At 34.3% G+C, this 16,760-nt stretch overlaps 1 protein-coding gene across 7 annotated transcripts in view; it reads left to right on the top strand.

The window, feature by feature from the left end:
• The window catches only part of AGMO (alkylglycerol monooxygenase), a 250,511-nt gene that overhangs the window by 99,261 nt on the left and 134,490 nt on the right, over positions 1-16,760 (top strand). For 6 of the 7 annotated variants that reach the window (XR_011093792.1, XM_068674088.1, XM_068674084.1 and 3 more), the window contains exons 7-12: positions 778-843; positions 984-1,063; positions 2,181-2,315; positions 2,832-2,948; positions 11,801-11,883; positions 13,479-13,584. Coding sequence is in view for 6 of the 7 variants with exons in the window: in XM_068674088.1 (XP_068530189.1) it covers positions 778-843; positions 984-1,063; positions 2,181-2,315; positions 2,832-2,948; positions 11,801-11,883; positions 13,479-13,584 (587 nt within the window). In the remaining variant the exon portion in view is untranslated. Of the gene's footprint in view, positions 1-777; positions 844-983; positions 1,064-2,180; positions 2,316-2,831; positions 2,949-11,800; positions 11,884-13,478; positions 13,585-14,795; positions 14,859-16,760 lie in introns of those variants that run through there. The other variant, XM_068674086.1, reaches the window with a different exon arrangement.

Below are 16,760 nucleotides of genomic sequence, written 5' to 3'. Positions count from 1 at the left end.
TTATATCCTCCATGTAAAGTGTTTATGGCACTGTAGACTTTTCAAAAAGACTGTGGTGCTGTAAGTGTCTAATCCTTAAAATTTGCACAAGTACTGGTAATCCTGGAGGGAGACACTCTGCTCTTGTTTGCTCTGCTGTAAATCCAGACTAATCCTCTGAGCCTGATCCCGATCAGAGTTGAGCAGAATCACTCCAGAGCTGATCAAGTGTTGTAGAGTTGTTCCAAACAAACTCCACAAAGTTGGGAGTATTTAAGCAGTGTAAGCAGTGAGGGTTTTCTTTTGGTAGGATGGCTCATATACAGATGCATCCCCTAGCAAAAAAGGACCATCCTGAATTTAATAATAAAGACAGGATCAGACACATGACATAGAACATGGACAGACGAAAGCCATTAATGAGATGATTGTGCATAAATATATCTGGTATATATTTGCTTAGGTATAAATGCTTAGGTATAAATTGATGAGGTGATTTTTTTGTTTGCTCTTCAATTTTCCTTTTCTAAATATATATTTTAGCTAAATTTACTTTCCAAATAAATCTATTTATTTCACAGAAATTTGGGATATGACACATTTGATCTGTGTATTTGAATCTGAGTAGAAAGAGATTACATGCCTAATAAGAAAAAAAGACTTTTTATAGACACATAAAAGGTAGCTAACCTACTACAACTTAAAACTAGACTAGAAGTCGATGCTAAGATTTCCATTCATATTTCAGTCACACATATTCTTATATATGGAATGACTTGCCAATGATTTTCATTACAGGCAGAAATCCTTACTGCATTGACAAAAATTATGGTGGTACACTCATTATCTGGGACAGGATATTTGGTAGGTAAAACAAACAAACAAAAATGTTCTTCCTTATCTTTAGTTAGTTTGTCAAACAAAAATAAGTATATTTTTAATTTGATTGTTTGTTGCTCTTTTTTTTTCTTTTTTTTTTTTCTTCTTTTTTTTTTTTTTTTCAGGAACATTTGAAGCAGAAGATGCTAAAGTTGTATATGGCTTAACACATCCAGTAAATTCATTTGAACCCATTCTGCTCCAGGTGCAGTTTGTATCACTTTGTATCACTGACTGGTATTTTCAACAGCCACTGATGTTCAAAAAAACTCCTCTCTTAGGCACAATTGAGGTTAACTCTGCATTGCTGCACAAGTCAGTTAATCTATCTTCATTTATTAATCATAATTATTTCATTACAAAAAACAAGTATTTCCACTCGCTGCATTGAACATATATAGATCATGTAGAGCCATAATTGAAGTACAATACTGTAAAATTATTAACTAATTATGAGGGAGATGTAACAGGTCTGTGATTTACCCACTGAATGATGTCCATTTTGCCATGCACAAAGCAATATGCAGAGAAGCACAGATGGAAAAAAAAAAAAAAAAGTCTGTTGTTTATGTCTTCTCTAAATACTACTATTTCATAAATAATCCCATGGTGTGATATCTTTACTATCTATTTTTATCTATATTGAATATTTCCTCTTCAAGATACTACAGACTGATTTGTGTTGACAGCATTATATATCATGGTTTCAACAAAAGCTGTAACACAGTTTGAACGCAGTTTAAAAATGAAGAAAAAAAAATCTTAGTATGATGTTTCTTGGTGGATTTCTTGGTCCAGGCTCCTCTTCAGCTGGGTAAAAATTCTCCATAAAAACCTCAGGGACTGAGGAGTAAATAAGTCCCAATTTTCTTCATGGGGACTTTTCATACCCCATGAGGTATCTCAATGAATGAGATTCTACCCAAAGTGGTGTCTGGGATGGAAGCTGGAAGGATGGCCACAGTCTGTGCAATTATATACGATCCAGACAGAATCTAAGGAATTTAGGAATCGAGAGTATATCATATCAAGGTCCCAGTAACAAAATTCTACTTTAAAACCACCATAAATAGAGCTATAAAAAATGCCATTAAATACAATGTATTGCTTACAAGAAAGTGAAATTTTCCTCTGAGCAGAAGTCAAGGGCCTGATACAGCTCCTGCCTATTTCAGTCAGGTTTTCTGAACTTTTCTTTTTTAATTTATTCTCTTTACAGACTTTCAAAACCTTTTATTTGAAAGCTAAGAATGAGTAAAATATAACATTTTACTAAATTTTATTTTACTAACAATGAAAAATCACTTGCTCTTTTTTTTCAGTTACGTCCCTTGGCTCATATTTGGAACACATTTTGGGCCACACCTGGATTTTGCAATAAGCTTTCTGTCTTATTCAAAGGGCCAGGCTGGGGACCAGGCAAACCTAGACTTGGCCTTCCTGAGGAAATCCCAGTGGTAAATATAACATGCAGAGGCTTTCAGTTTTGTGTAATTTACTTGGACCTCTTAATGCTAGTGGATCAATGTTAAAAACTCTACACATGCTATTTTAAATTAGCAAATTATCAGTGATAAGGCATAAGGGAAGATGAAATGGGAAAAGAAACTGAAGGAAATTAACGTTCTACTTTTTATTATTACTACTACTACTATTATTATTTTATTTTAAGGAAAAAACATATCTTCTCGTTTATCTTTTCATTATTCATTTCCTAAAGAGATTTCCAAAATAGTTCTACGGAGTAAGATAATTTATCTTTTTCTTTCAGCTGTGAACATACACGCACACATATTTAAACACTGTTGCATGCTAGGTATTACATAAATTTGAAGGTAGATTATCTCTGGGCAATTATCTATGTTCCTTAACCCTTTTGTGTTTGTAATTATAAAGAATACTAAAGAATATCAGACTGGATTGTGTCAATGATGAAGGCTTTGCTTCATCATGATCTGCTTTGCTTCATACAGGTCACTGGAAAAGAAGTTCCATTCAACCCAAGAGTACCAGCTTACCTAAATTGCTATGCAGTAGTGCATTTTGCAGTGATAATGGAGCTGTATATTGACCTCCTTGCTACTGTGACTGTAAGTAATTCATATCTGTAAGTAATTCATATCTTTGAGTAATACCATCTCATGCTGACAGTAATATGTCTCATGACATATGTCTCATATTTAAATAATAAAGCATAATCTAAGTCCTCTAATAAAGAAACTCTAAGGCCTGTATCATACATGTATATTAACTATTATAATCATAAATTCTGTAAAAAGTACAATAAAAATTACTAAATATATAATAATACGCATTAACATGTTAATTAAAATATTTAATAACTTTATTAACCATTTACAGATGCATGTACTTAAGTTAAGCAATTCAATTAAAAATAATAAATGTTCTGTAGAAAAAGTATGTTTCTGCTTCAGGTTTTAGGACCTCATGCAAGGAAAAACATACATGAATCTCAAACTTGAAGCTATATAGGTCTTAAGATATCAAAGTTGGTCAAATTTATGGATTCCAATATTGTCCAAGCTTTAGAAGGAGGATTGTAAAGGTCTTGTGGTGCTTGCAGGTAGGAATCTTCAGCATGAGTTCAGAGTTAGTGGACCACTGCCTTGGGGCAAATTGCTCTTCCAGTATTGAATGAATTGACAGCATTGACAGAAGTGCAGAGAGAGGGAGATATTTCCCACCATGGGTTTGGGCTGACAGGATCTCTCTAGTAACACAACATGGTTACCCTATGTGTGGTCTCTGAAGGCCTTATCCACCTACAAGAAGTGAGATATTAACACACCTTTCCAACTACCTTTTCATTCTTTCTTCCTTGAAAACTCTTTCTACTTTAGTAAAGGGAAATTTTTTTAGTTAACTAGCATAATTTGAATGCATAAACCTAGTATCCCTGAAATCAGTCAAAAGCCTACCAAAACCACCACAAAGTCAAGCATTTAATAAAATGTCGTTTGCCCTTCTTATATTCTTTCCAATTCCTCCTTGGTTAAGTAGCGGTCTTTTTGTCGTTTGTGTCACAGACATTGCCACAGGCCTGCAGCCAAGGCATTGAGGGCCCCCTGAGGTTGTCAGCCTTTGCCAGACCATGGACCTGCCTCATCCCTGCATGCTTTCCCACTAATCTCTGGCCCCTGGCCAATGGCAATTACTGTCCTCTACCTACCTTGCTGGATTGTGACCTTTTCCTTGGCTCCATAGCCCAGCCCACTGGACTGCTGCTGGCCACTATGCCGCTTGTGTGGGGAGCAGCTCCTCTTGCTGTGCCCTGATGCCTTGAATGACATGTCTGAATCTGTCCAAGTGATGGATTTCTGGAAATAAGTCTACTTTGCATGTCTAAACATGTTCAAAGGATTCCAAAGTATTGCGAAGTTTTCAGAAGTCTTGTCTGAATATTGAAGTTTCTGACTCAGAAATGCTTACATCCCATCGCAAGAAGGGCAGTGAAAAGGGTCTTTGTGTGCAATAATGGAAGACATGGCAGCAGGCCACTTATTTGTTTATTTATTTATTTATTTATTTGCTTAATTGTTTATTTATTTAGGTTAGATGTGTTCTGAGTAGCACATCAAAGCAGTAGAACAATACTGGTTTTGAGAAATGTTTAAAAAGCATTTTATGTAGCATTCTGAAAGCTAACAAGATACAAAAGCTAACTCAGGAACTCTCTTCTGATTAACATTAAAATATTCTACACATCATGTTCATCTCTATAAAAGGTCACACCACAACTGCAAGGAATTTAAAAATTACTAAACCATCTGAAGTTTAGTCTATTCTGAGAAATTTCTGAAGACAGGAAATTAACCAAAGGTGAGCATTAATACCTCCCAAATAAAAAGGGTATACACTTAATTCCACTGTTCATAAATTGAGAAAAGCCTTTGCAAGATTTTCAGGATATGCTTCTAGAGTCCCGCATATGAGCAGCAGGTCATGTTTTTCTGGGGATCAAATCAAGCGTTTTGTTGTTTGCTTGTTTGTTTTCTTTACTTTGTTGAAACTGCTTTTAATGGCAAGAACTAAGGAGTCTGTTCACGAGTTTTTTCATAATCTTTCTTTTCTCCTTTTGTATTTTTTGTGGTCTGAGAAGGAAAAATGGATGGTCCAAATTATTTTCTCTGCTGATAACTGCAGCTGTTTAAGAATAGTAATAAGGGAAGTTGAAAAATGCAGCGAAGCCCAGCTGATCATTAAATTCTTGCAATCACAGAGAGGAAAAGTATACATCCACCATGTATAAACTTATTGTGGCAAAACAACGAGAAAATTCTCTGCAGAAAACTGTGGGGAAATAAGGCAGTAAGGATAAGGAGAGCACAGGGGACTGGAAGCACCTCATCTCAGGACATAAACCATTGGCGTGGGTGTAGAAAAGTGCTGGTCCCAAGGCAGAGTTCCAGCATTGCTCTAGAGTACAGTGAGGAAGCTGTCATGAGAAGGAAGCTTGTGTATGAATAACTTTACTTGGCAAAAATCATTCTTCAATATCAGTTTTCCACTACACTGAATTATGAAATGTCTATGGATACAACTGGAACTTTCTGTCTGGCTATGAATTATGTCATAACTGTGGCATAGCTCCATAAATGGAGAAAGCTAACTGTTTTCCTCATTTTTAGGTATAAGTTCCATTTCATAATAGCCATAAGATGCAGCACACAGCTATTACATTTCTCAAGTGATTATAGTTGCTCAGTGTTTGGTCTCACGCCCTGTAGAAGTGTTAAGTTTCTCTATACGCAAAGAGCAACTGTATACCTTTAGTCTGAATGACCTACATTTTCAACAGAAAAAGCAAAACAAGAAAGAACAAATATATATTTTCCACAGCAGAACATATACAGTGTTTATTTTCTATATAGCAATCTGTACTACATCCAGAGAATAAAAAAATACTTCTGAGTTCTGCACATCTAGATCTGATCCAAAGCTCATTGAAATAATGGGATTTGGATCAGTCCCAGAGAGAGTGCTAGGAGTGTAAAACTGCAGTACATTCAAAGCGAAAGTCTCATAGCTCCAGGACTGTATGTATCACATAAATCAAAGTGAAGTATACCTTAAACACTTTTTGCAGTGTCTTTTTTTATTGTTGATAGATACTATAACATTTACTGTGATTATAAAGCTATGAATATGAGAGCAGTTTCAATTAGACAAAAACTAGTAAGTGATAAGATAGGTCTCTTGAAAGTTGAGAACAAAATTAATATATCCAATCAATAGGACATCACCAAGCATCATGTAAGTAATATTGCTAAGAATTCATTTTTTTTTAAGGAATTCACAGTTAAAATAAAATGCATACAAAGACACCTAAGAACACAAGTTCCATAGCATTGTATTAATACGCATCATTTCAATGTTGAAAGTATCTGATTAGTGGAGGAGTTGTTAGTGTTAGGTCAGAGGTTGGACTAGATGATCTTGGAGGTCTCTTTCAACCTAGATGATTCTGTGATTCTGTGATATGACAGCAGGGCATCTGCTAAATTATGAAATGTCCTGACATCTTTTTCTGTTGAACCCCTGAAGACAACAGGATGAGAAAATTATTTAGTAAATAATTTAATTTATTATTATTAACAGTCAATAATAATACATTAAATAATTAATAAATAAAACTATTAATAATATTATTGACATCATTAATAACATTTATTAATAAATGTTATTAATTAAATAATTTATTAAATTCATGTTATTTATTCTTCAGTAGGAATAAAATAATCTGAGTCCTTTGAAATATAAAAGTCATTTTGGAATCTTTCAATTTACATCTAAATGCACATTTGGACTGGCATATTTCCTTGGTTAAACGGATTTATTTTTTTTCTCTCTCTCTATTTATATATATGCTGTGATAATCTGTCAGTTTAAAGCAATGTAAACTTCTTCCCAAACTTCTGTAACTCTCCTTCTTTTTTAAGGCTCCAAAATATTTTTTCGAGCTTTCAATGGAATAAAAATCCAACAAAAATATTTTTTTCTGTTTCATTACAGCCAATAACCACATTACAAAGTTGTGGCTGACTCATAACTGGGGAACCTGCTGTGGTACAACAGGCTTCTCTGTTTATGCAAATACTCCAGTATATAAATATTCATTTATTTTATGTATATATCCATTCAAATAATGTTTAAGTGGGTTGAAAATGCTAGTACTAACAAAGGTGTAAAAAGCACATTCTTTTCGCAGTACAACTTGCAGTGTGTAGATTTATTATAAGATGTTTAGTTTAGTGATATAATCCACTGACTAATGTTGATTTTGGTAGAGTGATGCCTAGAAAATGGATGTCTCAGCTGCCAGCATCCAGTTCATAGGGTGATACAAATTTGAAAATAAATATGAGAATCAAGACAGTATGTAACTATATCACTGGAACTGTAAAGAGCAAGTTAGGAAAGCAAACATAAATAGATATTTATGCCACATGATTGGTTTGCTGTTTGCAAACTTGCACAAAATGTCTGTGTTTTGGTAAAAAATCCTTCAGGTGATGGCAGTTCTCTTTCTCCAACGGGTAAATCTGCAGACTAGATGGCAAGGTATCTATTGCTGAAAATGCTGCCAGATCTGCTTTCCAGAGTCATCATTGGCTTAGAGCCAACTGAAGAACAAAATTCAAATACATCTCCAAAACTCTTGAGTATGACTAATTGTCATTATAACACTATCTTATCTCATCTCATCTCATCTCATCTCATCTCATCTCATCTCATCTCATCTCATCTCATCTCATCTCATCTCATCTCATCTCATCTCATCTTATCTATATTATTTTATTTTGTTATTTTAAACATGAGTTAGTTGTTAATAGTTTAAGAATGTTGCCTATTAGCCAAAAAAGATGGATAGTGATATTCTGGGAGAAGATTCATGGAGATTTTTGAACTCAACCCCGACTCACAAAACTGCAGTTGTTTCCAGATAGCTTTTCTGTATTTGCCACAATTTACCTACTCTTCCTACTCCCAAATGGCATTGTGGTGCATTTCACCACAATTTTTTTGGTAGTCCTTGACTAGGACACAAATGAACAAACATTTCACACTTCTTTTTTTTTTTTTTTCTTGCATGTGAATATGATACATGTATCTATAGTGAAGAGTAACTTACACCTTCTACCTTCACAGTTCCCAGTAAGGCTCCAGCCTTCAGAAGGCAAAGGATTTACGAAGTCAAAGACTGCATCACAGTACTAAGATTTTACATTGCTATGCATTTGTGTGAATTTGATGAGATTGCAAATAACTGCAGGTTGCAATTTAGATTCCTTCAGTCTTTCACATTCTGAGACACAGATGGTATAGACCCATAAGAAAATTTATAAAAGGCTACCCTTCAAAATCTTGTGGTTCTGAAGTGAGTGTCTGAAAAGGAAGACAAACAGAAATTGACCTCAAAAAGAGAATCCATATAATGTGATTGTACCTGGCTCTAGTAGCTCAAAATAATCAAAGAACCTCACATAGCATTTTAACCTAAAAGATAAAAGGTTGTTTATATTTGAATTTTATTTTCCTAAATCATAAGATTATTTCAGTTGTTTTTTTCTGCTTCTATTACATTAAATTTCTTCTGCTATTCTGCTTCTAATACATTAAAATGTATTTCTGTTCCTTTTTTTTTTTTTTTTTTGTTTCCCCAGACACTGAGAAATTAATTAATCATGGAAATTAATCCATGTTTAAAACTTAATTTTGAATTTTTCATTTTGTCTCAATTTTTTAATCTGTGTATATTTTTCTTCTGTGATTTGGTGAGTCAAATGATAGCTTCAAGCTGTAGTTTTTCACGTGTTAGAGAGACTGTTAGAGTAAATTAAGTTTGCATGTTCATGGTCCAAATTCTTGAATTCGCTCCTTTATTTCATTGTGGAGAGAAAGCTGCACTCTGAATTACTATATTACAGTGTCAATGTTATCAAGCTTATCAAGATCCATCAAAAATGAATACAAATCCATCAAAAATGAATACAAATCCATCAAAAATGAATAATAAAAATATTTATTGTTTCATGAAAAGATGTTAATTCTGAGAGTCTCTTTTGTGTTTTTGTTATTTGTTTTCTTACTTTTTTAGAAATGGAAACTAAAATATCTTTTAGGGAAAAAAAAAAAAAAGTTATGAGAGAAAACACCAATAAAAATATGCCCACAATGTGTCTGTTTTGGAGAAGTGTTTCTATCACCCACTCAAATGCAAGACTCAATCTAGGAGAGTTTAGCCTGCTATACCTACTTTCACCTCTATACTTAATTTCTAGCTAATGGCAAGAAACAATCATTCAGTAAATGCACTCTCCCACTGAGTACAGAGGAAGCTTAAATTAATAACATGGTTTTAGGCACTCCAGTTACATAAAGAAAGGTAGACTTAATCAGCTCCTCAGTTTTCTGAAATTGGAATAACAAGGAAACTCAGATGCCTAGGACTTAGCTGTTTGTCTAATGCTGGCCAACTCAGAAACAGTGGAAGGTCAGAAAAGTGTGAAAATATACAAATTTTTAAAACTGGAACTTGGAGACACTTGTATTCATTCACAACAGCTGCTGTTGGGTCCTTCCCCGAAGACAAACATTAACATTTTTTTTTTCAAAATCATTGTAGAGATCATTCATTTTCTGCAAAGTGTGATTTTAAACATATATTGTAAAGTAGCAACTACATCAACTCTTCAAAAATTACATGGCATCCTCAAAATTTGTATTTGATATTCGGTTTTCTTGTTACCTAAGGCTTTATGTTCCTTTCCTCAGAACAATGCTCTATCAGTCTAGGGACATTTTTAAGACAGTCTGTAGAAGCCAGTGCATTGCACTGGAAACACAAAGCAAGACACAGCTGGCCAGGACTAGTTTTTAAAAAAGGTGCAATTCTACAACTGAAAAGTGAGGACAGTCTCTAAAGAGGAAAAAATCTTGAATTCCAGTCCCAGTTGCCTGGCAAATTCTTTTATCTGACAAGAAACAATCACTGAAAAACATAACAAAGCATTTCTACGAAATTTATGGGTGAGTTCCCTTATGCCTGTGCCAAATCATGATTTTCTTTGCTTGCTTTACTTCTTGAATTTTTGTATGACCCGGTTTTTACAGGAAGCTGAATTGGGAGTTGAACTTACTGTGGCTAGATGATCAGTTTAAGAACTACTCTTTTTATTAAACTTAAATAGAGTCTGTGCTGTATTTTATAACAAAAATAAAAAAAAATACTGTCCAAAAGTTTTGTCATTTCAACACAAATTGCTTCATGTTGACAACTGAAAGTCTTTTAACCTTAGGAGAGTTGTAGAATTTTTGGATTCTAGAAACTGAAGTTTTCAAAAAGAGTACCTTCAATTTATTTTTTTACTGAAATATTTTAAAACCTATATTGGGAATTTGAAATTGCATTCCAAACGATAAAAATGTTGATAAAAGTATAGGCCCATCAGAGCATTTTGGCTTTCTTGATTTAAGCAAGAATTTCAAAACATAAGTGATATATTGAGTCTCCCCATGGTTCAATATGTAGTTCAATATCTTGTCTCCTGTGGTGACCAATAGCAGATGCCCAGGGTAAGAGTGTAAGAAAAGACTTTCTCCAAGTCTTCATCTAAGTAGACTACAATACATCAGTTTGAGATTTTGTAAGTTTATCATAATGAAGGATGGAATGGACTGCAGTGGATCAATCCAGTAATTTGATCTATCCTTGTATAAATCTGTGCAATAGAATGACTTGACAGGTGTCATTTGTGAGAAGTGTGTTCTGGCTTGTAAACTATTGAGACTGCTGTTTAGCGTGCATGTTACTGGGATGTCGTTTTCTTTGTTCAGTTACCATTTGTTAAGGATATCCAAGTAGGTGCTTGTGATTCTTCTTTTAAACAGAACCCTACCCAGCTAGAGTGCATGGTTTGATGTTTTTTGCAAACATGGGCACTGTAAGTTCACACAGCTGTAAAACTTGAGATTATTCTCCTGTGGCCTCCCACACTCGCAGATACTTTAGATACTTTAGAGGTAGGGGCCACCACTGAAGGAAAGTGGGCTTGTCACAGAGTGGAGTTTATTGAAATTAAGGCAGACATTCACAGATTTTTATTTTTTCAATTCCTGTAATCTTGAAGTACAAGATGCTGTTTGTAAAATTTATTGCTATTCAAACTAGAAAGGATTCATTATAACTCAGCAAAATCCACTAGTTCTGTATTGTTGTTGTTGCTTCAGTGAAAAAAAAAAAAAGGCTTTTCAAAATAACTTAGATGTATATGTTAAAGACATAAATCCTCATGCTGCTATTTGTCCAAATGCTAACACGCATGTTAAAGTTTAAAAGTTTTAAGTCTGATTAAAGTCAATGGTATGAACTGAAGAGTTTTGCTGAACTGGGAAACAAGTGTTGAGTTTTCACGAAGGGACAATAACAATGTTGTTTCTTGTAATATCAGTGTTGTTTCTTGTTAAAGTATGGTTATGTTGTCACATCATTTGAATTCTTAGTCTCACCATTTTTTTTGTGTATGTTTGTTTGTTTGTTTTGTATTCATTGGGATTCATAGGTAGCAATTGTAAAGACGGTAATGTAAGATGAAGAAAAAGAAGAGGGCTGAGGTGGTTTTAACTTAGGGATATGATTGTTTTCTCTTGGACAAAGGCATAAGAGAATTAAGTAACTTCAGGAAAACACATAGTACAGAAGGATATATCTTTATTAGTATTATTTTGTACATAGTGGCAACTATAAAGGTGGTTACTGAAAATCTTTGTAAAATAAAACAAATTTCCTCAAAAGTGAGTCAGTGGACATTAACATCACTGAGTGAGGAAGCTGAAACTGCTGTTCCATTAAGTTCAGTTTCTCTTTAGCAAATTAGTCTAAACTAATATTTTTCTACTTTTTTTTTTTTTTTTTTTTAAGGTGTTATCACAGGGAACTATTCTGCTGAGAATTTGCTTTATCATTCTGTCCCTGACGTCTTTTGGATTTCTTATGGAGAACAGGCAAGAGACAGAAGTTTTTTTCTTCTTCTATTATTAAGCATTATTTGTTATTATATGGAAATCTCAAGTGTGTCAAAAATATATTGATAAAGAACTATAAATGTACTCTGACATATATTTCTCCTGGAAAGAGTCCAGTGGAGGGCCACAAAGATGATACGGGGCCTGGAGCATCTTCCCTATGAAGAAAGGCTGAGAGACCTGGGTCTGTTCAGCCTGGAGAAGAGAAGACTGAGAGGGGATCTCCTCGGTGTATATAAATATCTGAGGGGTGGGGGACAGAAGGATGTAGCCAACCTCTTCTCAGCGGTTTGTGGCGACAGGACAAGGGGCAATGGCTGCAAGTTAGAGCACAGGAAGTTCTGCACTGACATGCGAAATAACTTCTTCATGGTGAGAGTGATGGAGCATTGGAACAGGCTGCCTAGAGAAGTTGTGGAGTCTCCTTCTCTGGAGATATTCAAGGCCTGTCTGGATGCCTACCTGGGCAGCCTGCTTTGAGGAACCTGCTTTGGCAGGGGGGTTGGACCCGATGATCTTTCAAGGTCCCTTCCAACCCCTACAGTTCTGTGATTCTGTGATACATGTTTCTACCTGTTGACTAGAAGATAACACAAATAACCAATAAGTAAAACTAGGAGTACTCCAATAGCAATTAATGGCCATATTTATATTGCAGCACTGGCTGCTCATGTGCTCAAATTTGCTAGCATTTGTTGGGTCATCATCTCTGGTTTTGAGATTCTGGCATGCCAAAATGGCTTGAAGACTGGCCCAAGGCTGTTTAAGCTCAGACATATTGTATGTGTCCCATGTAGCACACCATGGGTGGCAGACAGATAGGCTGACAGTATATGAAAAGTGCATGGTATAGCTAAGACTAGACTCAAACTCATATAAGATAGACCTTAGTCTAAATCTTTGACTTTAGACTAAATTTAGTCATTATGGTTTCAAATCAAATTGGTGCTTAAGAAAAACAACAGCTCAGTGAGACGTACACTATGGAAGTAGTCCATATAGGCGCTGTGACCCTACAGAAAAGTAAATAACAATTTTCTACAGAGAAACTATTTGTCCTGCTAAAACAAAAATGTATAATAGAACCTTCACTGTTATGCCACTTCTACTTTTGCACCTACTATTCTTTCTATTTTATTTTATTTTCTCAGAAAGGAATACCTTTTGCTTGTATGTACTGAAAGTTTATTTCAGAATTGGTAAAAGTCTGTCAATATACCAGAGATCTGTATTAACAGCCTTAGTAAAGTGAATTAGTAGAAATTTACAGAAATAGACCTATGAAAAGATTCTGCGCTATTCAGGTAGCAGTTTTCAGAATTTTGCTGTTGTAATTTTTCAAAAGACATATTTACACTTGGGTGAGTTCACATATATTCTTTGCATATATGTATTCTCACAGCAAATTTTAGTGTTCTAGCTGAATGTAAAATCCATATGCCAAAATGTAAGGTTAAGAGAGGTGACTTGATGCAAGTGCAGGACATCACAGACTATTTCTACATTCTCTATTTCACTCAAGTTATTAAAGAAGAAAAGATAGAACACTAACATGAATTATTTCTTGTTCTTAGGCCCAAAGCAGGAATTCTGGAAATCATCCGCTGCTCAGTCTTCTTAGGTGTATACAAACTTGGCTACTTAAGGAATCAGCTTACTTTGTTGGACTGTGCATATGAGGTAAGACATCTATTTTGAAGTATACTGTATTATACTGATGATCCTATATTACTATTGTTATTATTTTTATGGCATCCTTGCCTATGGCAGAGGGGTTGGAACTAGATGATCTTTAAGGTCCCTTCCAATCTGAGCTATTCTATGATTCATTCTGTTTTAGAAAAAAAAAAAAAAAAGATAACATTACAAATTTGCATTTGGTTTCTTTATTTCTATTACTTTATTTGAATATAATACTTTTGTTTGTTTGTTTCTTAGTTACTTATTCCTTTCTGCCATTTACTTTTAAGAAAATTATTGTTTTTGCTACACCCCATGTACATTGAAAAAAAGTCAGAAAACTGTTTCTTTACATATCCCTGCAAAAATACCGAATTATTGCTATATGCTTTCACCAGAATACCAGAAGTGTATTTCTGAATTGGAATTAACTCACATTTCACTGGAACAAATCTGAAGAAATTTGGAGGCTGGAAAAGTTTCAAATACCAAATATATCACTCTGTGATATATTTCATATATATTTCATATATATATTCAATATATATCACTCTGTGATATATTTCACTCAAATATATCACTCTGTGATACAGTACATCAGGAACAGATTTTTAGCCATTGACAAAGATAGGATACTGGATTAAACAGATCTTTTATCTTATTAGGTATGGTTATTTTTGTGTTCATAGGACATACTTTTATCCTGTTTGTGACTTTTGTTTTTTAATCTACACTGTTGGTAGTTTTTTTTTGTTTGTTTTGTTTTTTTTTTTTTTCCTCAGCAAAATTGGCAATTCATCTTAAAACAATTCTTTTAATATAATCTGAGTTGGATAACACTTAATCATTGTTATGATTCTGATCAGAATGACATTCCCAAGCTACTTACTGCTGGTCAGCTGCAAAGTTGGTTCTCAACAACGTTATGAACCTTGCTAGACTAGTAGAACTGTTATCAGAAAGTTAATCTTTGGATTAAAACCAGAAAAATAAATAAAATAAATAATAAGGATCAAGAATCAGACCTGTTACTGGTGGAACTCAAAAGGATTCTATTGACTTGCAAAATTTATAGCTGTTGATAACTTTTCTAATAGATTTCGGGTAGTCGTGCTGATTCTCCTGTTTTTCTCTGAGGTCAGGCAATAAGAGAATGGAAAAATACACTATACTTATGTAGGTCTTTTTTTTTTTCTTTTTTCTTCGGACAGGAAACAATAATTATTGGACAATATTTAAAGCCAGACAAATGCCACTAATCAAGAATGATTTTTTTCCCCAATATTGTTATTTTGTCAAAGCTTGGTGTGTAAATCAGAGTTCTTTAATTTCTCTGATAAGAGTCTGCCAGAACTCAGCAGATATTTTAAAAATTTTACTTGCTTAAATATCTTTTGGAAAACGTTTTTAGGATTTACTGACTAACAGATAGACTTGATGCTAAGACTTTTAATATTTGGCAATTAATTCTATTGTGCTAGCTCTGACTTTAGGTACTAAGGTATTCTAACTGAATTTGTGAAGAGTTATATGACAAATTGTGATTTCACCCGGCTGGCAGCTAAACACCACACAGCCATTCGCTCACCTAACTGAAACCCCTCCCTCTCTGAGATGGGGGAGAGAAACGGAAAAGTGAAGCCTGTGAGTTGAGATAAAGACAAATAAAGATTATTAAGACAGGAAAATAATCATATCAATAATAATAATAACAATAATTATGATAATAGTACTACTAATAATACTGTGTACAAAACGAGTGATGCACAATGTAATTGCTCACCACCAGCTGACCAATGCCCAGCCTAATCCTGAGCAGCTGGCTCCCCCACCCCGGCTAGCCACCCCTATATATTGTTTAGCATGATGTCAGATGGTATGGAATACCCCTTTGTTCAGTTGTCCTGGATCTGTCCCCTCCTAGCTCTTGCTGCACCCCCCACATGCCCACTGGCAGGAGGGAGTGAGAAGCTGAAAAGTCCTTGGCTTGGTGTAAGCACTGCTCTGCAACAAGTGGGGACTGTTAGCGTTAGGTCAGAGGTTGGACTCGATGATCTTGAGGTCTCTTCCAACCTAGAAATTCTGTGATTCTGTGATGTTATCAGCACTCCTAATAGTCATCCTAATCCAAAACATAGCACCCTACCAGCTACTAGGAGGAAAATTAACTCTGTCCTAACTGAAACCAGGACATAAATATACCCTCTAAATTACCAAAAAATAAAAATAAAAAATAAAGAAGTTGCATTTATTGCCTTGCTGAGTTGCATATGCATGAATAGCTCTCTTACTATGAAAGGAGTAGAAGCAACATTTTCAGGTTGTTATTTCTATTGTTTGGAGGAAGCTAAATAGTTTCCTATTCTGTCATGAAGAAAATAAAATATTTCTTTTTCTGTTCTTTAGTTGTATCTGTTATTAAATTTTAACCTTTTTGCCTTCCCTATCTGTTCCCTCTTTCAGAGGTACCTTCCTCTGATTTCTTGTGTATTTTTTCCTCTCCTTTATATTTGTACTTCTCTATGACTCTTTTTTTGACACTTGTTTGGCACTGACTAGGTGGTTCATTTAAAATGAGAAACAGGAGAAACATGCTCACATTGTTTTGTTTGAAAACACTTAATAAATAGGTGTCTTCCAAATTGTTTGCTCTTAATGCAACCAGAATAAACAACGCTTCTGAAGAATTCCAATATGTTAGTGCTAGAGAGTTGCATCTAATGTAATGGTAATAAGCTTTAGTGATGTTTATGATGACATTAAAAAGTCTCCCATCTTAAATAATTGATTTACTGTCATCTGTTTTGCTCATGTGCTGTCCATATATTATTCAATTTTTGAATTCAGGATAGGAAAGTTGCTATGGGCAGCTATGGGGTATAATGGTATCTACAAGAAAAGATTCTTGTAACAGTAGGGAAACTACTATAAAATTTTCAATTAATGTTGAAAAGTATTGAAATATTAATATTTTCAATTATTATTGATGTGATCGTTTTGATAGAAAGCATAATAAATGATTTATTTTTTTTCCTGGAAATTATGTATAAAATTTGTCCTAAAAATTGTTTCTGTTTAACATTTATAAAGGTTATCTGCCCTTCATAATTAAACACAATAGTGTAGATAACTCTGAACATCTTGTGAGGTTCATAAAACAATTATTGCTGCATTTT

Source organism: Anas acuta, chromosome 2 (assembly GCF_963932015.1).
Source record: "Anas acuta chromosome 2, bAnaAcu1.1, whole genome shotgun sequence".
Classification (NCBI taxonomy): domain Eukaryota; kingdom Metazoa; phylum Chordata; class Aves; order Anseriformes; family Anatidae; genus Anas; species Anas acuta.
This window is presented reverse-complemented; position numbering and strand designations above follow the sequence as displayed.